Raw genomic sequence first — 25,424 nt, 5'->3', positions numbered from 1 at the left:
ATTTTAAGGATAGAAAGGGGCAGTTGTCACCCACTTCAGACTCAGCCACGTAAGAGTACCTGGGGTTCCAGTGATTCTGTTGGTGTGGTCGTGTCACAGACCACCGAGATAATTCCCAAGGTCTCCCCTACCCCTTCCCAGGGCAGGTAATCAGGGGAGCAAGGTCTTCTTTGTCACGGATGTAATCCGTCGTAATCCATCTTCTTCCCACACCCACCTCCAGGCTTGTGTGGTCTGGAGGAGCGAGAGTCTGTCTCTGCTTTCATCTTTGCTGGGGAAGATATTACGGCTTTTCATACTTAAATGTTTCCTTTTAGGGAGGAAGGTTAGAAGTACTACATCTGATGGGGAGATGCAACCGAATCACCAGGGCCAGAGAGTGTCTTCAAGGTGTCCTTGAAGAACCATTGGCCAAAAAGATCTGTAAGAGGCTGGGTATTTGATCAGCAGAGGCCAACTCAGAGAGTCCCAAAAGGTAGGTGACGATGCTCTGAGAAGTGCATTTCTTGGTCTTGTTTACTGCTTATATCTCCTCCTGTGGAAACTGCCCATTCTTTTCCGTTCTGCTGAGACCTGAGGTGTTGTTTTCTGTTTCTGCTGTCGGGATTTGAACAGTTTGAGATTCACCATGGCCATCCCGACTCTAAAGTTATAGGCTAGCCATTTCCATTTTAAAATTGGAGCCTATGTAGGGCAGACTCACTCTCGCAAGGAACCTGCAAGGTAGGGAGGAGGGGAGGGAGGCAGGGAGAGAGAAGGGAGGGAGAGAGGATCAGCCCCACTTCACAGATGAAGACACTGAGGCACAGCTGAGTTGTTCAATGCCATCCAGTGAGCAGTGTCAGAGCTGGAATCTGAGCCCTGAGTTAGTGACTCATGCTCAGCTTACCATGAATAATTATACTTGATTTTTTCTTGAGACACACACACACACACACATACACACATTTCCCCCAAATTCTTAGGGAACCATTTTCTGCTATTCTGGCGATAGGCAGGGGACTGAATTCTTGTGCCTCTGGTGTACGGGGAACTGATGCCCTGCATCAGGTTATTTCAGTGTCACACAGGCCCCCGAGTGCTGTTTCCCAGTGAGCCCTGTATTGCTCCCCTCTCCACCTCTGCGCACTCTCTGTAAGCACCTGCAGAAGCCAGCTCGCTCTCAGCTGGTTCCCAACACACTCCCTGGTCCTTCCTCTCCCATCCCTTTGGCCCTGTGCTCTCAGCCCCCTACCCTTGGGACTGGGGATTGGATTGTATAGTGCAATTTCGGGCAAAAAGTCCCCTTGGGGGGTGGGTCCACAGCAGTGCGTCGGCAGTACCTGATCCCCCAGGATAAAACAAGATGCCTGTTCCTAGAGTATCATGGTTACTGTGAGATTTTTGTGAGCAGTGGTGGAGGTTAGGTAATTTAACTGTTTAAACGATTGTTTTTGTGTTTGAGTATATATAGATGTAGAATAGAAGGAAAAAAAAACACTTCAAAGTGGCAGCTTGGGCTTTTAATGCCAGATTTCCCTGAGCAGGGCTGGGCACTGGCTTGTTGGGAGAGGGTGGCAATGAGAACAGATCTAGGAAAGGAAGGGAAGGAACAGGTAAGCACAAGGCACAAGTGTGGGTGGGGACACAGAGAGAGGTCGTACGGCCTGGCGTCAAGGGCCTGGGCTCTAGAGGCCAGCATCTGGGCCCAGCCCCAGTTTCACCACTTTGTACCTGGACTACCAGGTGAGTTCCTGGGCCTCTGGTGTCTCCGTCTCATCATCTCAAAATGGGGCAATGTTTATCTTAAGGATTTTGTTTTCAGAATTAAATGGAATAATGCACCTCCAGAGCTTACTACAGCACCTGGCAGGTGAGGTGAGCTGCATTCACAGGATCTATTACCGTTATCAGGGTCAGAGGGCTCCTCAGGGGAGCTGTGACAGCATAGGTCTTGCTTTTTTTGTTTCTAGAAAGGAGCTGGGAGAGGGAGTGAGTGTCAAATTACCCATCCTGCCCTGAAGGCTGAGGGGTGGTGAGAGTAGCTCTGTGGGCAAGTGAGCCCCAGCATGGGCGCAAGGAAAACTTGCAGAATGCCATGGAAGGTGGCTGGTTTTTCCCTTGGCATGTGAGCGCTTGTGAAACAGGAGCTCTCATCTGCATTTATGTTTACTTTCTGTTGACGGTCAATGTAAAAAATGAATCATTTCAAATATTCCACCAGCAGACAAGCGCTTCCAAACAATGCGGGAACTCAGTGTGAAATGATGGGGAACAGACACTTGACTCACCTGATGCGGCAATTCTGGTGAATCATGTGCTCACGTTTCATGAATTTGCAATGCCGGGATTAAGAACAGAAACAAACAAATAAACCAAAAACTTCAGTCCTGAAAGGGTGTGAGTTGAAGGAAGGGGCCAGCTCTGTGCAGAGGGGAGTATTCCTGTTGCATGAATGAAATACAAAACCGGGTTGTACCGGGTAAGAGAAATGGGAGCTGGGACAGGAGTGGCCCCCTCTCTCCCCCTCCCCAGCTCTGAGAACAGCTTTCTTTGTTGAGAGAATACACCTGAGGCAAGCCTTCTTCACTTCTCCTCCCACTCACATCCAGGTAAGTCCTGCCAGGTGCCCCAGTGGGAATAAAGCATCCAATGATACTTCACAGACTCCTACATGAAATCAAAGCTTTGCTCACGTCCTTTCACTGGAATAAAGAAATGAAACGGACGCTGCCCTCAGAGGTGCCAGACCAAACCCGCATGTTTGGATTCTTTCTACAGAAAACCATTTGTTTTGGGTTCATTTCGGTATTTATAGCAGTGCACATGTAACACATTTCAATCCACGTGAATAGTTCCCAATTGCTGAAGCAAATTAATCTTTCACAAGCCACTCAGCAGTGAGGTTAGAAGATAAACAGTAGGTGAAACAGTACACGCTCCCCTGTACGTGGACCTTCTTATTACAATAAACTCCTACATTTGAGCTTGCTACATCCAATGACTGCCACTCTCTCGGTTCATGTGGCAGCCCCAGCTGCCCCCTGCCACCTCTGCCCTGCTGTGGGAGTTCTCTCATCAACTGCCTGGGTGAGACATGCTGCCGTTTTCAGTTTGGAAGGAAAAGCCTGTAAATCTGCTTCCTGGGAAGGCAGACACTGCTGAATCGTCATCTGCCTCCAGAATGCAGGAAACATCAATTTCATTGCAGCTCGTCAGAGCTGCAAACACCTGCCACTTCCTTTCTCAGTTGCAATTAATATGCTGCATCTCAACATCCCTTGATTCCAAGCAGCCTAACACTGCCGAAGTCCAGGTTTAAATGAAACAGTATAAGCTGAGGTTATTTTTCACAGTTTTAGAAACATGAACTTGTCTTTTTATTGCCAAAGAAGCACCACAAATAGTTGGGGAGATAAGTCTTTGTGCTTGAGATAAATGTGAGAAGAATAGGTTGATGATTATAATAAAAATGGCTCTTTATTTTATTTTTTTTATTTCTTTGGGAATGGTACTTGTTTATCTTTGTATTTACTTGCGGGTGGAGGAATAATGTTCTTTCTGTATCCTTACATCTAGCACAGGGTTGCTGAATCCCACAGGTATTTGGAAGATGTTTATTAAACACATAAATAAATGAATGGTTTGGGAGAGCAAGTTTAAGAACGGTCCTCTTGGTCCAGCTTACGTAAAATTCTGAAGTTTTCATTGTGAGCCTTTTGGTTTAACTTAGAAGCTGTGTGAGACTACGAAATGTGACCTGAGGCTGGGGCTTTCTGTCTCATTCAGAGTCCTAAATGGCTCAGCCTTGATCACAAGTGTTATTTTATGGGAAAGTGAAGGCTCTGTCTGTTTTCATCATAATCCTACCCATACCGTATACACAGAAACTGTCTTCAAATGGTACAATGTTTTACCTTTTGAGGGTCTTAGAACTTTCTCTATTGCAATCATTTAACATAGTTCAACAGCCACAATATTTGTATCCTTTTGGAAATGATCATTAAAATGTTTTTTTTTTAAAAAAAAATGGTTTTTAAGTACTGGGAAAACCGAAAGCCCGTGTAAGTAGAAGGCTGTTAAATATGAGGTCTGTGTTTTAACTTGGCCAGATAAGACTCAGCCTTAAACCGCAGAACATAATCTTTGGAAGAGAAAGTGAGCAAACTGCTTCTCTCATCTATCAACAGAATACTGGGGCCAAGAACCACCTTCTTTCTTGGCCCTCTTGGGAGAATCTTTCTTTTAAACCAAAATAGAACAAATTAAAATAAGTGGCAATTAATCCTTTTGCACAAAAACAACCCAGACACTACACATCTGAGCATCATCTGTTAAACGTATGCAAGCAGCAAATGGTGACCGGGCTTGAATAATTCTACCCATTCTAGAAGGAAAACTGAAGTTGTGTATCTTTCTTAAAATGAATTAACATTCCTACGCGTCTGTAGTCTTACCTCTGAATGCCTGATGGCAGAAAATATTATCTTGACCATCTCCATAAATCTTTAATACTATACAACTTATTGCCCCAAACCTCTGGGTTATTTGCATATTAAATAGCTTATATACCAATAGCTTAGTGCTAATAGGTCTTCTCCAAATTATAACACAGGAAAACCAGAATAATGAGGAAATCCTATTAGCCATTTCCACCAAATACACAAATAAATAAAAATAGATAAAGTGGCACAGTTTTCAGAGAGAGAGAAATAGATGCTTGTATGTATTTCCTAATAATAGAATTCAGGCACTAGAAGACCTGATTATTAAAAGAAAAAAGAAAAGAAAAAGAAAAAGGAAGGAGAGAAGAAAGAAAAAGAACTACAACCTTTGGAACTTGGTATATGCATGGAAAGGTTGTGTTTTAATACCACCCAAAATGTGGGCTGACTCAGGAAATCCAAGCGCACTTCTAATTTCCGGCTTCTCAGCTGACCAGATTGGTGTGCACGGACAGCATCTCAGACAAAAGTGGTTTATGGGTTAACTTATACTGAGGTAAGTTAGCTCTCCAGGCAGTTGCAAAGCACCATTTGTCCACCAATACATTTAAACACTTGTAGAAATGACAGGCCAAACATACAACAAAGAGTTCTTCAGTCTGTCTCGTGTCAATGATGGACTGACTCCTCAAAGAATCCCACTGAGGGAAAACAATCAAATACTTTACGACAACAAATCACCATTTAAAATCTTTTCTTTGGTTCCCCTATGAACAGTCAAGATGTCCCAGGAATCCCATGTCAGTGCACAAACTCCATCTCCCAGCTTTCTTTTCACATTGAAAATGTCATCAAAGAATCCATTACCCACTTTGGGATTTGGTAAATGGGACCACTGCTCCCCACTCCACCTTGAAGGCAGAGGTGGCCTTGTCTTGTCATGGATTTCCTGGGCAATCCCTGGAGACAGTGTCAGAGATGTTTAGACCTAAGGCCACCACTGAGGAGCACCCCTCACCTGGATCACTAGAATGTTCGTTTTTAGTAGCAGCATCAACCTCACCAATATTTTATCAACAAATGAAAGAGTTTTATAATACTTTTTGCCATTACCAATAGTTACAAAAAAAGTGCTTCAAAATTATTCATTTTCTAGAAACGTTTTACACTATGTTGCAGCGGCAATAAGGAGAGTGCTCTGGGGGAAAAAAAAAGCTTTTCTAAGCCAACAGCATTTGGTGTTAACTAACAGTCCTGCTGGTATGAAGTCAAAGTTTTATTTCCTTTTTTCCTTCTTGTTTTTTTAAATAAAATTAAGGCTCAAATGTTCTATTAAACTCTCATTGCTTATGTATATTATATTAAGGCTTATAACTACACCTGGTAAATTAAATTCACCCTGGATTGAATTAACACCTGCTATATGAATTATTTGCTTTATGTAATCAGTAATCTCAAGGTTTCTTCTCTTTCTCTGGAAACACAATTTAAATATTAACCTAATCTTTAAACTGCGGCTGCTTCTTTCTGACATTTGGAAACCGGTCATCCATGCAAAAAAAGGCAAATATGGATATATTAATGAAAAGGCAGCTTCTTAAAAATCTTTAGATGTGTAACTCAATGAATTTGGGAAGGGAAAATGATGAAAGCAGCAGGAAAATCTAACTCTGTGTCACTTTCTACAGAAAACAATGCTAGTCATCTGCCACGGTCACCTCCAATTTAAGAGACCCACTGAAGTTGACTGCCAATTTCAAAAGAGTCTTTGTATTTTCTTCATTATAATCTCTGGAAGGATCTTGGGCAGCTGGAGTACATATGAGAGGATCTTAAATTCTTTTAAAAATATTGCAGGGGGGCTTCCCTGGTGGCGCAGTGGTTGGGAGTCCGCCTGCTGATGCAGGGGACACGGGTTCGTGCCCCGGTCCGGGAGGATCCCACGTGCCGCGGAGCAGCTGGGCCCGTGAGCCATGGCCGCTGAGCCTGCGCGTCCGGAGCCTGTGCTCCGCAACGGGAGAGGCCATGACAGTGAGAGGCCCGCGTACCGCAAAAAAAAAAAAAAAAAAAATATATATATATATATATATATATATATATATATATCGCAGCATGGTATAAGTTACGTTCCAGGCCTGACATATCCTGTGAACGGAAGAAGAGAGTGAAGGGTGCTTGGCCTGATCTGGGTCCCGGCTTGCCCCCTGTGGGGCTGCCTCATGTCCTGCTCAGCTGACAGCCCCTGGAGAATATGAAGCTTTCAAAGCGCTGGTCTTCAGCCTTTTCTTGTACGCGTTGTTCCTCTAAGGAATCCACCAGTTTGTCCCTTTGCTCAATTACTTGCATCATCTCGGTGAGTATTTCTTGCTCCTCATTCAGATCATTCTCATCTTTCTGGCTCTCTACAGAAACAAACAAACAAACAAAAATAAGTAAAAAATAAGAACAAACTAAAACACCCACATTGGACTTCAGGTAAGATTTGACCCCAGGAGAACTTTTGGCATGGGCATTCTTGACTGTTCTGGACTTGTTCTGCCCTTTAATTTCCATGGAGAAAACAAGGAAATGAATTTAACACCAGGGACCTGCCCTCCAAGTCACAGATTAGAAAGGTGGGTGCTTTGTGCTGCTGTCAGCTCGGTTTTCATCTTGAGACTCTATATAAAGTGACGGGGAAAACCCCTTTGTGAGAAAAAGAAGTTAATACCAGCCAAGTCCTGCCAAGCCCTCCAACCCGCCCTCCCCTCACAAAAAAGAAACCAACAAGGCAACACAAAGGCAGTTTCCCCTGAACATGTCTGAGCAAAGCGATCTGTGAGAAAAGTTTCTCAGTAAACCATCCGCGTCAGTGGAAGCTATTTCAATGATGAGAATCCTTTTTTCATTTGTAGTTAATGACGAATTGCAGCCTTTGAATAGAGACCAGGCGGCAGCCAAGTGAGGTTATGGCTGGCCGCTAGGAGGATGTTTCCACACTGTGACTATGCTTCTCCCTGAGTACATGACCTTCTTCCTAATTGGCCCGAGACATTCGATTGCCTCAGGGAGACAAGATTTTTATAAAAGGAAGGAAAAGAGTAAGAAACAGGTAGTAATGACTTTCTGACACTCAAAATAGGATTTTAAAGGCAGATTTTAAATCTTGTCAACCAGATTATTGCCTTGGGAGAAGACTCTATAAATTCTGTTAGCTCTTCCTACTTAACACACTGGGACTAGGTGGTGGGCCGGATACCAGAGCAGAGATGGTACCACTGTCTCTTGCATCAGGCTGACTTCTGAGAACAGTGTCAGGAATAAGGTACATATGACAAAAGGGAAATAAAGAGGCACCATCTCTTTGCAGCTCATGTTTGATGGGAGGGAGGAGAGAGAGGCCGGAGAAGATAAAGGTGAGGGCCCTGGGCTCCAGTCTCTCCGTTCTGGGCCTTGGAAGCCCCCAAAGAGGCAGGGAATGTCACATCATTTGATGGGAGCACTGGGGGGCTGAGGGACTCTTGCCCTGCCCCTTGCTTGGAACTCTGGGAAGAGGCCAGCTGGAAAGGCGCCCTGTGTGTAAACGTGGGACAGGTAGAACTTCATGGCTGAGCAGAGAAGAGGGGTCTGGGTGTGGCTCCCCAGATCTTGATCTGCTGTGTGTGGCACACATTGGTAGAGCCTAGAAATGTCCACTTGCCCCAGAGGTGCAAAGGTAGACGGCCACTGGGCCTGCCATGGGGCTCCCCATGATGAGGGATGGAGTGGCCTCACAGTGGAGACTGTCTGGCCAGGCTGAGTGGAGGATGTGCTGAGGTGAGGCTGGGCGAGGCCAGGAGTGAGGCTCCAGGCACGCTGAGAGAATGGCCAGGCTATGGGTCAGGCCAGCCACACACCTTGGCTGCAAATGCCAGCAGAGACAGTGGCGGCCTGATGACAGGAGACAGCTATGTGGGAGTCAATGAGTCAGAGAAACCCACACAGACTTCCAGTGCTGTGAAGTCACACAAACCCGCCTCTCGCCATTACCTGGAGGTCACCTTAAGAATCAAGCAGATGCAAGGGGTGGCAATCTGCAAGACTGAACATTTTCATCCCCCAAAGACTGAGCATTTCCTAGAGGGATGGCATCAGCCTAAATTATTGCAGCAGACTAAGTTTACCAGAGAGGGATAAAAAAAGTTCCCTTTCCTCCCTCCCTCCCTCCCTCCCCCTCCCCCTCCCCTCCCCCCTCCCTCCCTCCCTCCCTTCCTTCCTTCCTTCCTTCCTCCCTTCCTTCCTGCCTTCCTTTTCTTCTTGATAACTAGTGGTATGAAGGTTTCGTGCAAGATGACAAGGCAAAATGAAGAAGCCATATTTTTTTGTACACCCCAGAAGAGTGAGAAGATGTATGACCATCATTCTTTAGTAAGAATTAAAAAAAAAAAAAGATTCAGAAGTGACTAATAGAGTCTTTGGTGGTATGTATTTTACCACCCTGATATGGAGCAAATTAAAATTTTTATGAGATGTGTAAGTGAGATATTAGTTATACAGTATGGTTTGTTAATTTAGGTACACTTCAGTATTCATGCCCCTTATTTGATTATCAACACAAAAAAATTAAAATTCCTCTCTCAGTTTTGGTTTGTCAATGATGGAACCATCTGAGCCCCTTCGGACGAATAAAAGATGATGTATGCCACTTTTATCCATTCTGTACAGAGCAGTTCTCTAAGGATTTTGTTAGAAATAGTTTTCTACTGCTATAAAGAAACAATCTACAAACACTACTATGTGAAAAAGAACAGGAGACCCCCAAGTCTGTGATGATCTGTTCCCAAGTCTTAGACCCATCATTTACGTTGAGCATGCTTTTTAAGTTCTCAGAGACTCGGTTTTCTAATCTGTAAAATGGGGATAAAATACCTAAATAAGAATGATCATGATGAAAATGTCTCATATTTACTAAGGGCTTGCTCTGAAGCAGGTAACCCATAGGTAGGTGCAATGTTCGGTCCATGAGGTATACAGAAATGATTTAACTTGCTCTTTCAGACGTAGGTCTAAATGTAGGAAAGCCATGCACGGATCTGGCCCCCCAAACATACAGGCACAGAACAGAGTGAATATGCCTCGCAGGCTGGAGCCTATGAATGCATAAATCAGTATATGGTGTCAATTAAGTTTATTTCAACTCTCCCTCCTTCATGGTGGAAATAATTTTCTCATGTGTGATGCCCTGGCCCAGCCCGTGGTGGGAAGGATGCTTCCTTTCCATTCCCCAGTGCCTGGCAGAACCAGGCCTGCCTTCCTCTGTGCTCCCAAAGCACGTAAGTCATGACCCTCATCTCACTGTGTCATAACTACTGGTCTGGGTGTCAGTCTCCTGAGTGAGGCCACAGGGCAGGGCTGCTCTTCTCCATCTGCCAGGCCCACTCTAGATTCTCAACAAATATTTGTTAAATGAATGGATGGATAAGTGAATGAATGCGTGACTAAATGACTTTGTTCCTATTAGCACATGGGATGGAGCTAAATGCTGCTCTCACGGCCCCAGTGAATGAAGCTAAGAAGGACTTGCTGTGCTCTGGTGGGGGCAGAGGAAGGCTGGCTTTGTGCCCCCTCTGACTTCCAGGCTGGTGACACAAGGCAGGAAGAGCGCTCCACTCTGCAATGTGCAGCATGTTCTGGTCACGTGTCTTCATGGGGGAAAACGTCTTTAACAAAGGCCCCAGACATATCACCATACTCACCCTCCTTGAGCATTTTTTCTCTTAATTTCTGCTCCAGTCTGCTTTGATGATCTTCTAATTCTAGTTCTCGGGCCCTGGGGATGAGAGAATGTTCAAACTTCGTAAATACTGGAGATCTGTGTAGAAATATTGACTAACAAACCCATTGACCGTAGTGACTGCATTCTTTTTTCCTTATTAAAACTGGGGTCTTGGGGGCTTCCCTGGTGGCTCAGTGGTTGAGGGTCCGCCTGCCGATGCAGGGGACATGGGTTCGTGCCCCGGTCCTGGAAGATCCCACATGCCGCGGAGCGGCTGGGCCCGTGAGCCATGGCTGCTGGGCCTGCGCGTCCGGAGCCTGTGGTCCACAATGGGGGAGGCCACAACAGTGAGAGGCCCACGTAACGCAAAAAAAAAAAAACCACTGGGGTCTTGGAATATCTCAAAACTGAAAGTTTTGCTGCTGCTACTGCTGCTGAGATATGCTGGACTCGAGAGATGATGGGGAGTTGTAATGTGCTCTCAGCAAGCTTTTGGAAGGCCACCCAGGACTGGATTGTGAAGAAATGACTAGAACAGTAGAAGCAATGACAATCCGAAGCTCTCCTCTCTTTTAGGGGCAACGTGACTTCAAGTGTCACCTCTAACAACTGCCAGATCGCTGACTGTGGTAAACAAGAGAACAAGGAGGAAAGAGGAGTGAGACATTCTGTCCGGGTGGAGGCAGAATACTAGACAGCTACCCATCTGGTTGTAACTGACGTGAGAAGAAGAGTCAGCGATGTTCTGGAGGAGTAAAGCTGGAGCGCCGGGGACTCAGTGTGTCCACCGACAGAACAGCAAAGTCAAGAAGTGAAGTTAGCTTTCGGTGAAGCTCAGACAGAACTTCATGACCTTTCCATGGCTGGGGATAGCCCATGTGTGTCAGAGTATGTGTGTAAGCTTCCCACAAGCTGGGCCATGTGGTAATGTGGAGGTTCTGCAAACCTTTGGGAGTGCAGGTCTGGCGTTCTCAGGAGAAATGAGGACCACAAATGGATGAGGCAGGAGTCAGAGGTGATAGATGAAGCCACGTAATCTCTAAAAGGGAGGCTACAGAGCAGCGGGTCCCAAACTTTTTGGCACCAGGGACCAGTTTCGTGGAAGACAAGTTTTCCACAGATGGGAGTGGGGGCCGGGGGAGCGGGGGAAGGTTCAGGCAGTAATGCGAGCGATGGGGAGCGGTGGGGAGCAATGGGGAGCGATGGGGAGCGATGGGGAGTGATGGGGAGCGGCAGATGAAGCTTTGCTCGCTCGCCCACTGTTCACCTCCTGCTGTGCAGTGCAGCCCGGTTCCTAACAGGCCATGGACCAGTACCGATCCAAAGCCCGGGGGTTGGGGACCCCTGCTATAGAGGAAAAAAAGGTTTGAAGACAGGACCTTGGGAACACCTACATTTAGAAGCCAAACAAAAGAGGTAGGGCCAGGGAAGAAGCGAGCAAAAGGTTGGAAGGGTAAACAAGAAATGCAGCGTCACAGAAGCCAAGAGAGGAAAGTTTCAGGAGAGAAGAGAGAGATCAAGGCTGTCCAATGCTACAGAGACACTGAAGAGGGTGAGCGCTGAGTCTAGGTCCCTGGGTTTGACGTGGCGGGGGGGGGGGGGGGGGGGGGCCTTCCCTTGCAGCGCCACCTGCAGGCTGCATGTGTATCTGCTATAGCTTTGGGTCACTTACTATACCCTGTTGTCGCTGTCATTTTTACTACTTCTACTATTACGTGGGCCAAGGTCCATGCTTTGTTCAATACTCTCCCTTTTGTTATTGACACTCAACTTCCCTTGGCCCACTCTGGTAGCCAGTGGAAACGCACCACTCAGATCTTCCTTTAAGAGAGAACTCTGGAAGGAGTGTAGTGTGTAGTGAGCTGACTGCTGTGGCAGAATCCACTTCACTGCTGTGCTGAGGCCACACTGTCCCTGAGCAGCTCCAGCCAGCGAGCGAGCACAGTGGCGGTGCTGGAGCTGGGCCATTTCTGCCCCACTTCAGACTCCTCGGACGGGCAGGCTTTGCTTCTGGGGCTCCCTTCGCCTGGCTCAGGGCTGCACTGCGGTCTGAGGTTCCTCCTGCCAATTCTCATTCCCTCCCCTCTCCTTTTACAGATGTCAGGACTGCATGGGGTCTGAAGACTTCCCTCTCACTCCCACTCCCTTTCTCCTTTCTCCCAATACACCTCTTGTACTTCTAATTCTGTCGTGGCACCTGCTTTCCCAAGGGACCCAAAATGACACACCAGTGTAAGACGTTTCTCCTAGTTCAGGCAGGTCTTTCTCCAAACTAAAACCTATCCTTTACCAGAGCTCCCACCTGCCTTTGTCTAGCTCACACATCCGAGTTCTCCTCCTTGGCCTCTGGTGGAGGAGAAAGTTCCCTCTGACAGCGTACCAAGGAGTGACCACAGTCACTGAGCTGTCACCACCCACCTGACCTTTGCCGGCAGGGCCTGTGCACTGACTGCTCCTCCTACAAACCTCCATGGGGCGCTTGCTATGTTTTCTCATTCCTCTCATGCTGTGTGCTTGCGTGTCTGTCTCCCCTGAAACCATGAGATCCTCGAAGATAGGGACTATGGCCTGACTCATCTCTACTTCCGCAGTACCCAGCACATTTCCTAGCACATGGAATGTGCTTGATACTTTTTTGTCAATGAACTTTATAATTCACACCTGGACCAAAGGCAGACGATACAGTTGTATAAAAAGGGCTTTGTAGTCAGGCGGAGATGGACAAATTACTTAGTTGTTTTGAGTCTCAGCATGTACATCAATTTTAAAAGATAGTAATAATAAAAGTAATTGCTACAGATGAGCCCTTCTTCCCCATTCCTGGCATTTCCTTCATGTCAGTGGAGCTCAAGGAGTATAATTCCTGGCTTCTTCTCTCCACTTTCATGCTTATGCTCACTCTCACCCCAGGGAAGGTGAATTTGGGAAGAACAGACTAGGGGAACTCAGCTCACACCCTTTCTCCCTGGGGATCAGCCTGCCTGCAGCAAACATGTGTTCTCTGTTACTCTGAGCCTTGCTATGGGTCTAGGGCAAGATTTCTCAATCTTGACACTACTGACATTTTGGGCTGGGTAATGCTTTGTTGGTGAGGGAAGCAGGGTGCCCTGTGCGTTGTAGAATGTTCAGTAGCACCCTTGGCCTCTCCGCACTAGATATCACTAGCACCTCCCAGTTGCGATAGACAAAAATGTCTTCAGACATTGCCAAATATCCCTGGAAGGAGGAAGTGAGATGGAAATTGCCCCCAGGTGAGACCCACTGGTCTAGGGTAAAAGCCTTACCCCTAAGAAGCAAGTGATTCGCTACCTTTTGTGACAGATGAGTGTGTCTAATTCTGGGGTTGGGTAGTATAGTAAGTTGCATGGTGAACTCCCAAAAGATATGTCCACATCCTAACCCCTGGAACCTTTGAAAGTGACCTTATCTGAAAAAGGGTCTTTGTGGATGTAATTAAGTTAAGAACCTTGAGATAAGAATATCCTGGATTATGCCAGTGGGCTCTAAACCCAGCGACAAGTGTCCTTACAAGAGACAGAAGAGAAGACATGGACACACAGAGAAAGAAGGCTGCATGAAGACGGAGGGAGAGATTGGAGTGATGCGGTCACAAGCCAAGGGATGCCTGGAGACACCTGACGCTGGAAGAGGCAAGGAAGAATTCTCCCCCAGAGGCCGCGAAGGGAGCATGGCCTTCCTGACACCTCGATTTCAGACTGTCTTCCAGAACTGAGAGAGAATACATTTCTCTTATTGTAAGCCACCCCGTTTGTGATAATATATTAGTCCAGCCCTAGGAAATGAATATAGTTAGCAAGCCCACTTGGGCTCTCATATTTAGCCGAGCTAGCCATAATCAGTAATAAACACTTTATTTTGATATTCTGGGTCAACTATTGACCCAATTGTCTTATTTCTCACCCGGCTCAGAACCCAGGCAGAGAAGAGGAAAAGAATTTTATTAGACCCCTTCAAAGACTCCCAAAATTAACTCTCAAGGTTGGGGTGAAAATGAAATAAGACAGCGTAAGTGAAAGCACCCAGTACAACTTGTGGTGCTTAGTCAGTTTATATTAAATGTTACTTCCTTTCCCTCCAGAATGGTGACAGGTAGAATGACCTTCAACATTTTCAGAGTACGGGAAGATCCATCTCTACTTTCCGATCTCCCAGCCAGACTGCAACCTCTCATTCAGAGGACAGCCAGACCGATCTCCACCTTCAATCCATTAAAGCCACAAGGAAGTGGTCAGGCGATTTCAGCAAGCCCTTCCCATGATTCACACACAGAAGCCAGACACATGCTTCCCCACTGCAGGTGTGTGACTGCAAGTGGGTCCCCCCTGGTGTGGGGGACAGGGATGGATTGAAAGTGTCTTATCCAAATGCCCTCCAGCTCCAGACCCATTACCTGAAATCATTTTAGCCATAGGACTCCACAGCAGAGAACAGACAATTGGAGATTCTCTGCACTAATGCCAGCATGATATGCAAGACATCAAATGTCAATTTGTCTCAATCACAATTCTGTATGCACAAGAAGAAAAAATCCTGAGACGTCAACCCAGGAGGGTGGGCCACCCCACTCCCGCCCTCTTTGCTTTTAGGCCTCGCTGTTATCTGTGTTGCCTTACTTACATGATCAGTAACTCCGACTCATATCGCATTAATTTATTCTTCTCCAGAACCAGCTTAAACCATTCCTGCAAAAGCTGTGCTTCATCCTGTGTGCCTGAATCTGCTTAAGAAATCAACGGCAAATGGGTTAGATTGGCATTTCTCTTCCCATGATCAAACTGCTTTGGAGCTACTTCAGGGGGCCGTGTTTGTAGCAAAAAGGGCTCTGCAGGCGCAGCCCGCTGACGGCTTGTTGATGCCTCGAGATCATGGACATGACAAATAAAACCCACCTGTGCGTGCTCTGGGGGAGGTCCTCCTGGACATGTAGGGCATGAATACTTCAGCTCCATGAGCCAAAAACCCTTGACAACGGCCTGCCACTAATGATCCCTCTCCTGCCTACCTGTATGTCCTCCATAAAACTTCTATGCAGGGCTTCCCTGGTGGCGCAGTGGTTGAGAATCTGCCTGCCAGTGCAGGGGACACGGGTTAGATCCCTGGTCCAGGAAGATCCCACAGGCCACGGAGTAGCTAAGCCCGTGAGCCACAACGACTGAGCCTGTGCTCTAGAGCCACGAGCCACAACTACTGAGCCTATGAGCCACAGCTACTGAAGGCCATGCAGCACCTAGAGCCCATTCTCCACAACAAGAGAAGCCACCACAATGAGAAGCCCGCGAACCTCAACGAAGAATAGCCCCCGCTCACTGCAACCAGAGAGAGCCCACGTGCAGCAACGAAGACTCAACGCAGCCAGAAACAATAAATAAATAAAATAAAATAATTTATTTAAAGAAAAAAAAAACTTCTACACATTTGTGCATCACATCCTCCATCACAGAAAACCCTAGTAACCCTGATGGTTACTATCTCCTCCTCTTCTTCTGAATCAAATGCCTACTGAGTGTCCAGGTAGGGTGTGGCTCCCTTTATGGGGCAGGGAAGCTCACACTTCATTTAGTCGCAGAGGAGCAGTAATTGGCATTTTGAATTTTTGCACAAAGCCAAATGATGGGGGAGAAAAAGGTATTAGCTTTGAATCTCATAGGGAAAAAGTTATATCTGTTCACTCTTATAACTTAGATTATGACCTTTCTTCCTTTATTAAACAGAAGAATAACCATGAGAAGATTGACCCTGCTTTTAGATATTCAGTGTTAGATGCTAAATGTTTAGATAATAAAATGCTAAAATCTGGGCATGTTTGAGAAGCAGCAACATGGGGTGGCTTTCTAGTATTTCACCCTGAAATGGGAACACAGGCTGTGTTGCAGAGCTCATGGCCATTCTCGAAGGATTTATCCTGCAGGGTCCCGTAGGTGGAGAGGGAAACAGGGCAGACAGAAGATGTGACCTTGGGCAAGTAGTTTAACCTCTCAAGGGCTCTGCTTCTTCATGGGGTAAACTGAACAAGAAGACACACAAGTAATAGAATAATAATAATGAGCTGCTGTTTATAATTCAGGGTTACGTGCCAGTCGATGGGCTAAGTACCTTATATTCAACTCCTCACAACAAACTCACCAGTAGGTTCTCTTATTATCAAGTGGTTTCTTCAACCACTTGATGGCTGAAGAAACAGAGGTTTAAAAGATTAGAATAACTTGCCCAAGCTCACATTTAGTAAGTAGCAGAGCTAGGGCTTGAGTTCAAGGAAGCCTTATCCTAAGCCCATACTCTTCACTGCTTGTATACTCCTCCCCTATCCTCATCCCTCCCTCCCTCCCTTAGGCCTGTAAGGTAAATAACGCCCCTAGCACATTGCCTTGCACACAGCAAAGTCATCCATAAAAATGAGTACCCTTTCTCCCTGACTCCTTGAACACCCTTTTATTGATATGGAAACTGGGGTCCAGAGCAATTGATATGAAATGTCACAAATTATATATTTAGTTAATGTGCAAACGGATGCTACAATGCAGAACTTCTGATGAATTCATTCATCCATTCATCCATCCATTCAATAACACCTATTTATGGAACAGATGTCAGGTATTGCCTTAGGTACTGGGGATACAGTGATAGATAATGCCACGTATCACAAGAATTCTGGAGATAGTAAGGCATAGTTCCTGCTGAAAAGGGTATTATTGTTAGATAATCTTTTGGATCAGATGGACCAACAAGCTAAAATAAAGTAGAATATTAGAAAACTGTCACAACAACAAAGCAGCAAAAAAGGACTGGGAATACAGAGAAGGGAGGCTTTTCCTGGTCAGGGTGTGAGGGTGGGCTTCCCCGGAGGAGGCGATGTTTGAACTGGGACGTTGAAGAATGGATAACACTTTGAGAGGAAATAATGAGGGTGGGAGAGGATATTCCAAGAAGAGGGAACAATATGATCAAAGACTAGGGGATAGGATAGAAGATGGTGGAGAGAGAGATCAGGAAGGCCTAAGGGGACATGGAGGGGAGGATGATGAGACCTTTGAGGGTATGAAAATCTACATATAATAGAGGCCCCTTAGCCATGCTAAGGCTCTTGTACTTAATGCTGTAGATACAAAGGGACACTGAAGGTGGTTGAGTAGGAGAATGATACCTGGAGTTTCATGCAGGAGGGATTAAAAGGGGGAGAGAGATAAATAAGATGTTGCAGAGCACCAAGTTGAGCTTCCTGTGCTTTATAGCTTGTTCCCACTAGCTATCTATTTTACGAATGGCAGTGTATGTATGTCCATCCTAATCTCCCAATTCGTCCCACCCTCCCCTTCCCCCTCTGTGTCCACATGTCCATTCTCTACCGTCTACGCCTCTATTCCTGCCCTGCAAATAGGTTCATCTGTACCATTTTTCTAAATTCCACATATATGTGTTAATATACGATATTTGTTTTTCTCTTTCTGGCTTACTTCACTCTGTATGACAGACTCTAGGTCCATCCACATCTCTACAAATGACCCAGTTTCATTCCTTTTTATGGCTGAGTAACATTCCATTGTATATATTTACCACATCTTCTTCATCCATTCATCTGTTGTTGGACATTTAGGTTGTTTCCATGTCCTGGCTATTGTAAATAGTGCTGCAATGAATATTGGGGTATATGTATTCTTTTGAATTATGGTTTTCTCAGGGTATATGCCCAGTAGTAGTATTGCTGGGTCATATGTTAGTTCTATTTTTAGTTTTTTAAGGAACCTCCATACTGTTCTCCATGGTGGCTGTATCAATTTACATTCCCACCAACAGTGCGAAAAGGTTCCCTTCTCTCCATACCCTCTCCAGCATTTATTGTGTGCAGATTTTTTGATGATGGCCATTCTGACTGGTGTGAGGTGATACCTCATTGTAGGTTTGATTTGCATTTCTCTAATAATTAGTGATGTTGAGCAGCTTTTCTTATGCCTCTTGGCCATCTGTACATCTTCTTTGGAGAAATGTCTATTTAGGTCTTCTGCCCATTTTTAAATTGGGTTGTTTGTTTTTTTAATATTGAACTCCATGAGCCATTTGTATATTTTGGAGATGAGTTCTTTGTTGCTTCGTTTGCAAATATTTTCTCCCATTCTGAAGGTTGTCTTTTCATCTTGTTTATGGTTTCCTTTCCTGTGCAAAGTTTATTTCATTAGGTCCCATTTGTTCATTTTTGTTTTTATTTTCATTTTTCTAGGAGGTGGGTCAAAAAAGATCTTGCTGTGGTTTATGTCAAAGAATGTTTTTCCTTGTTTTCCTCTAAGAGTTTTATAGTGTCCGGTCTTACATTTAGGTCTTTAATCCATTTTGAGTCTATTTTTGTGTATGGTGTTAGGGAGTGTTCTAATTTCATTCTTTTACATGTAGCCATCCAGTTTTCCCAGTACCACTTATTGAAGAGGCTGTCTTTTCTCCATTGTAAGTTCTTGCCTCCTTATAGATAGCCAGTGGGAATAAGCTATAAAGCACAGGAAGCTCAGCTTGGTGCTCTGTGATGATCTAGATGGGTAGGATGGTGGGGTGGGGTGGGAGGGAGGTCCAAGAGGGAGGGGATATATGTATACATGTAGCTGATTCACTTCATTGTACAGCAGAAACTAACACAACATTGTAAAGCAATTATACTCCAATAAAAAAAAGAAAGAAAGAAGATGTTATTCTTTCTTAGGTTTCTTGAATGAATGACTGGATGGATGAATGGACTAACTTATAAACCTGTTGAGTACCACCATCTTCTGAGCATTGTTTGTGGTGCTGAGGGACAGGGATGAATAAGCACTGGTTCCAGCTGTTCAGGAAACTGGGAGCTTACAGTCCAGTAGGAAAACCAACACTGCACAGGAAAATAGGATACAATGTGCCCCCTGCCATGCAACACAGGAGGGAAGCAATTCATCTTGTGTGGAGGAAGTGCGGAAACCTCAGAGAGGAGACAGTAGGTGAGCTCAGCTTAGGTGGATGAGAGAGGCAGGAGGAGGTGAAGAACAAGGCATTCCAGGGCATAGTTGCTGAATGAAAGAATGAAGTATATAGACTGGAGATCATATATAACATAGAAATTAAGAGCCTATACTTTAAACTCAGGCTTGGGATCAAAATTCCATTCTCTGACCTATCACTGTGTGGGCTTAAGCTCTTAATAGCCTCCCTGAGCCTCAGTCTCCTCATTTGTTATAAAGATGCAGTGGAGGGCTTCCCTGGTGGCGCAGTGGTTGAGAGCCCACCTGCCGATGCAGGGGACACGGGTTCATGCCCCGGTCTGGGAAGATCCCACATGCCACGGAGCGGCTGGGCCCATGAGACATGGCCGCTGAGCCTGCACGTCCAGAGCCTGTGCTCCGCAACGGGAGAGGCCACAACAGTGAGAGGCCCGTGTACCGCAAAAAAAAAAAAAAAAACTGCAGTGGGATCGCACACACAAAGACCTTAGCCCAGCCCTGCCACTTAGTTTAAGCTCAATAAATGGTAACAGTCATTATTCAAATCATATACATGATGGGAGAACACTTAGGGGTCATCTCTCCCAGTCATGGAGGCACATAGGAATTCCCTCTACCTCCCTCCCACCCCAGATTCTACTATAATTCTCCAAGGATGGTAGAATTCCCCGCTGTCCAAGAAGCCCACTGCAGGGCTGTGTACTCTTAAGTATTGAAAACTTCTTTCTTTTGATCTTTGACGGGTTGGCTGCAAGCCAGTGAGTCCAATTGTGCCCTCTCCAGGAAACTAGAGAACAGGAAACTACATTTTTATGAAAGACATTCAGATATTTGAAGGCAGGTCTCATGATACACTGAAGTGTTCTTATTTCGTCAGTACCTCCAGGTCATCTATCATTTTGTCATAAAAGAGCTACCCACTCTGTTTGCCCTCTAATTTCCCAGGACACATCTTAAGGAGAGTCCAGAATCAAACAACCCAGAGCGGAGAGACACCCTTGCACCTTCACCCTGTGCCCTGGGATTGCAGAAGTCCTTTTAGCAGCAGTGTCTTCACCTGGCTCTTCCTAACTTGCAGTGGAATCTGGTCTTTCCACAGCAGGGGTGGTGAAGTCTGAGGACTTTATGTTCTACTTGTGCAACTGATCTTTTTCTAGACCTAATTCAAGACTTTATGTGTGTCTTGTTAATGATCATCTTGTTTATTTTGTTCCATCAAGGGGAAATCTTTGGGATGTTTTCTCCATCTGACACATTTCTCCTAGATTCGGGATTTCTGTGGAATTGATAAAAAAGGGCATCCTGTACCTTTACGCTATATTGAAAAACAAAACGTCAGATAGGACTAGACCAAGAACAGAGCCATCTAGCCCATTAGAGACCTTTGGGTGAGCCTGTTCTATAAACTTTAAATGCATGGCACCCAACTGGTACCATCCAGTCCACATTTCTGTATCTTGTCCACTAGGCTCTTATAAGAAACTTTAATAACAAAATAATTTCCTGAAACCAAGCTTCACAAAGCCTGCTTTGTCCATTGGCATGACAAACTTCACACCACCACCCAGAAAAGGAAATGACATTTGTTTTCCAAAGCTTCTAAGTAAACACCAGTGATTCCTTAGTAATCTCTAAATTTCTTTCTCAATATTCACAATTTCTTTAACAATCCTTTCTAGAATTTTGACAAGGATCAGGACTCATGTTTCTTTCTCATATGAAAGTAGAAAATGTACTCATCACTAGTTTTTTGGTCCAGGAATTCTTCCTGAGTCTTCAAAGACTGAGGTATATCTGCAACTTATTTCAACACCAGGGGGTTAACTCAGTCAATCAACGAATTCTGATTTAGTAAGGCCACATCAAAGACACTACTCTCTGTATGTACGTATCATCTTTCACCCGGGCTCAGAAACCTGAATTCATTGCTCTCCCATTTTTCTCACCTATCCAGATTCAATTTCCTCATCTAGATATTTGCTTAACGTTTCTAGATTGAGGACCATTTTCCTTGATTAAGAAAACAAAAGTGGAGAGTAGAAAACCCTGCCTCTCCCCAATCATGTAATATTACACCATCTGCTTCAGTGCTGGGTCTATCCTTGCCTTGTTTTTAATCCAAAAGAAACAGCACTGTTTTGCCGTCTTTAGAGTACTTTTTGTTGTTGCTTTTCAGACTCAGCCTCTTTGCTACATTATACCTACAGGTTCAAGCCAGACTTTTATCCTGCCTTGCATGTCCCTTCTTCAATCTTTCTTGTGTGTCCTTCTAAAATCTGGTCCCTCAGAGAGTTCCCTGTGCAGCCTCATTGATTTGTATTGATGCTGTACTCAACAAACACAGGTTGAACTGAATCAATCAATTTAATTTACTTTTTTGAGCACAATAATTTTCAACTTTATAGCCTACAGTTTATTTTTTAGACTCTTCCTTTCCTCAGTAGTCAAAATCACTTTTGGGGATCTCTGAACATGGAATCAAGTGCAGATTTCTAGGGAATCTGCTTTCCCAAAGCATTGGATGCAGGCAGCTTGTGCCTATCCCAGGCTTGCCTTGCTCTCAACCTCAGCAATGTACTGAGATTTCCATCACCTCACTGCTACCCACCAGAGAGCTTCCTTGCAGGTCCTACTGAAGTCTCAAGCAGCATTGCCCCTCACCGCAGATGCAGCAGAGTGTAGTGGCAGTGGGCATGGCCTTTGAGATCGATCAGACCTTCTCTCCCACTTACAAATGTGTGACCTTGATCAAGTAACCTCACATCTCTCTGCCTCAGTCTCCTCTCTTGAAAAATGGGGGTGATCATAGTCGCTGCCTCCTAAATCGGTTATGAAGATTAAATGAGATGATGCATGCAAAATGCTGAGCATGGTGCCTGGTACATAGTGAACATTCAATAAACTGTACCATTGTCATTACCACGCTGTTGTTTCTTCCAGTGTCAAGTTCTATAGTTCCATGTGGAGTATTTGCTGTATATCTTTAAACCTCAACTAGAGTGTAATCCCCGACTTGATTACATGTGGCTAAACTTTATCTGGTAACTTCACTTGAGATTAATAAAAGCTCTTAAATAATTATATATATTTTTTGTCTCCATGTAAACGGAAGGGTCATATGGCTGGCTGGATCGTCAGCACTTGCTTGGGAAGAAGACTAGAGACTCTGTGCCTACACAGACTGTGTACTCAACCATGTCTCCAGCTGGTCCCATGGTTGCTGGTGAGCTGCAAGCCCTTCTAGGGCAGGGATGTGACTGCTACATCTGGGAACCAGGATGCAGCTAGAATGGCACGGCCAGAAAGCGAGCAGCCTCTGGCTGTGAATAGAATAGCCCAGTTACCTAACCCTCGCTGCCACCCCTGCTTGTGACCACAGTCGACTGGTTCTTCCTTTGCTCCTGTGTCCTCACATCATGTTCTTTCCTAGGCAAAATGCAAGGATTCCACTTGCTTAAGTGAAATAAAGTAGTCAAAACTCAACACAAAACAACTTGTTAGGGCTTCCCTGGTGGCGCAGTGGTTGGGAGTCCGCCTGCCGATGCAGGGGACACGGGTTCGTGCCCCGGTCCGGGAAGATCCCACATGCCGCGGAGCAGCTGGGCCCGTGAGCCATGGCCGCTGAGCCTGTGTGTCCGGAGCCTGTGCTCCGCAACGGAAGAGGCCACAACAGTGAGAGGCCCACGTACCGCAAACAAACAAACAAAAAACTTGTTATAAATGGAGTCATGTAAATCAACCCACTTGTCCCTAAGTGAGCTCTCAAAAAAGCAAAGCAAACGTTGTCACTCCCTACTGAAATTCTTCTATAACCCCCATAATCAAGTTCAAATCACCTAGCCTGACAGCACTTAGTCCCTGCTTACATTAGAGGGAATGGCACTTAATGGTCCATAACTTTGTTCTCAATGGCCAATAACAGACTAAATGAACAATCCGTTCTTTAAAGTCGTGGCTTTTTAACCATTTCCTTTTGTCGGTAACGCTGAATGCTTCTCTGATTGTGTATTGGTGTGTTGTTTTTCCATGTTGGGTCTTGTGTTGCTTTCTGGTTCACAACTATCTAATTCTTTAGACATGATTTCCTGCCCCCATAGAATCTATGAGAAGTCCTAATTTGGTTTTTGCTGCAATTCTCTCAATGCCCTCAACACCCTCAGTGATGTTCTGGAGCATGAACCGGCAGTAGAGTGATTACAGCCAGGATCCTCAGTAGCAGTGTGCAAGCATCTGCCTCAGACTGGTTGGGTTTCAGCCCCTGCCTCTTGTTCTCTGGCCTCTGGTCGGCTCTTAGATCCTGTGCTCATCCACGGGCCTATTTCATTTAAATCTCTAGCCAGGCCTTCTGTACCCAGTACTCTGGGTACGTTGACTTCCCACAGGCTCCTTACACATGATGGTGATAATTTAGAAAGCTGCACTGGGGGTCTGGCCTGATTCAGTCTTGGCAAAGCCAGGATGCTGGAAGGTAGCTCATGACCCCATTCTGGGAGCCAGAGGCTGCAGCTGAAAAACAAAAATTCTAGTCCTTTCTTTATTAAACAGCTTTTTGTTTTGTTTTGCTTTTAGCTACATATCTATTCATCATAAAGTTTTTCTTGCTTTGAATTTTATTGAAATGATATCATACTATATGTGGTCTCTGCAACTTGCTTGTTTTAAATTCTTTCTATATGTTTCTAAAATGCCTCTATGCTGCTCATTCATTTTCACCGCTGTATATGTAATATTCAGTTGTGTGTGCCACAGTTAACTGTTCTACAATTTATCCATTTTCCTGTTAATGGATATCTAGGTTGTTCTTAGCGGTTTGCTACTATGAATGATGCTGCTATGAACATTCTTGTATATGTCTTCTGATCCTTGTGGGCAAGAGTTTCTCTGGAATATATACTTAGGAATGAAATTCTTGAGCAGTAGGTATGCGAACGTTCAGCTTTACAGCATAAAGCCAAATTGTTTTCCAAAGAGCTGTGGCTGTTTACACTCCCACTAACATTGAATAAGAGCTCCCTTTGTTCCTCACCCTTGCCAAATACTTAGTATTAGATTTTATAAGTTTTGGTAATTTTTAAAATAGTTTCTCACTGTAGTCTTAATTTGCATTTTCCTAATTACTAATGAGTATTCTTCTGTGAAATGTATATTTATGCCATTTGTCTATTTTTATATGGAGTTATTTGCCTGTCTCATTGATCTTTAAGAATTCTTTACATATTCTGGAATACTGAAAATTTGTTATATTTGTTGCAAATATATTTTCCAAATTAGTGGCTCTTCTTTTTTGGTTATATTTGTTGCGAATGTATTTTCCAAATTAGTGGCTTATCTTTTCCTTTCCTTTATGGGGTCTATAGACTACCAAATTGAGGTCAAAAAGATTCTTAACTTTTCAAGTGCCATTTTCACATTAAAGTCTTTAATTTTTATGACATTGATTACATTTGTTGCAAATATATTTTCCAAACTATATGGTTAACGATAAGGTTCAATTTTATTTCTTTCCTATATGGAAAACCAGTTGTCCCAGAATCACTTACTTTCTGTGAACTGCAGTGATACTGCTGGCTTATATCAAGTTTTCATATATATAAGATTATGTTTGTGTTTTTGTTTGTTTTTTAACGTTTTGGCCACGCCATGCAGCATGCTGTACCTTAGTTCCCTGACCAGGGATCGAATCCGCGCCCCCTGCAGTGGACGTGTGGAGTCCCAGCCACTGGACCACAAGGGGAGTCTCATGTTTGGGTGTTTTGGTGGCTTTCAGTAAAGTATTAAAGTTGGCTCCATAAAGGTTGTGCACATTTTTTTTGTTAGATTTATTCCTAGGCACCTTCTGTTTTTATGCTAATGTAAGCAATATCTTCTTTGTTATATCATTTTTTAGAAACCAATGCTGAGATATGGAAATGCAATTGATTTTTCTACTTTGATCTTATTTCCAATTACATGATATAGGCTCTTATTATTTTAAAAAATTATCTGTACATTCCTTTGGATTTCCATGTGGTTAATTCTATCATCTGGAAATGACAAAAGTTTGTTTCTTCCTTTCCAAACCTTGTGCCATTTTATCCTTTTCTTACTGTACTGGGTAGGGTCTCCTGTGCAATACTGAATAGAAGAGGTGATGGCAGGCATCCTCTTTTTTCACAGATTTTAAAAGAAATGCTTCTGATATTTTACCATTAAACAATGGTATTTGCTACAGAGTTTTGGAAGATATCCTTCAAATTAAGAAAGTTCTGACCCAGTAATTTTACTTCTGGGTATTTATCCTAAGAACACCAA

The 25,424-nt window shown here is 44.5% G+C and overlaps 1 protein-coding gene across 1 annotated transcript in view; it reads right to left on the bottom strand.

The window, feature by feature from the left end:
• Positions 1-6,619: 6,619 nt before the first annotated feature.
• The window catches only part of LOC309826116 (F-actin-monooxygenase MICAL2-like), a gene marked incomplete at its 5' end in the record, with an annotated part of 54,239 nt that continues 35,434 nt past the window's right edge, over positions 6,620-25,424 (bottom strand). The window contains 3 exons of the mRNA XM_082660095.1: positions 6,620-6,826; positions 10,139-10,212; positions 14,797-14,896. Coding sequence (XP_082516221.1) covers positions 6,642-6,826; positions 10,139-10,212; positions 14,797-14,896 — 359 coding nt within the window. The 3' untranslated portion in view covers positions 6,620-6,641. The remainder of the gene's footprint in view (positions 6,827-10,138; positions 10,213-14,796; positions 14,897-25,424) is intronic.

This window comes from Grampus griseus (assembly GCF_964374135.1).
Source record: "Grampus griseus genome assembly, chromosome: 8".
Lineage (NCBI taxonomy): Eukaryota > Metazoa > Chordata > Mammalia > Artiodactyla > Delphinidae > Grampus > Grampus griseus.
The sequence above is the reverse complement of the archived record's forward strand: the minus strand, read 5'-3'. Positions and strand labels throughout refer to the sequence as shown.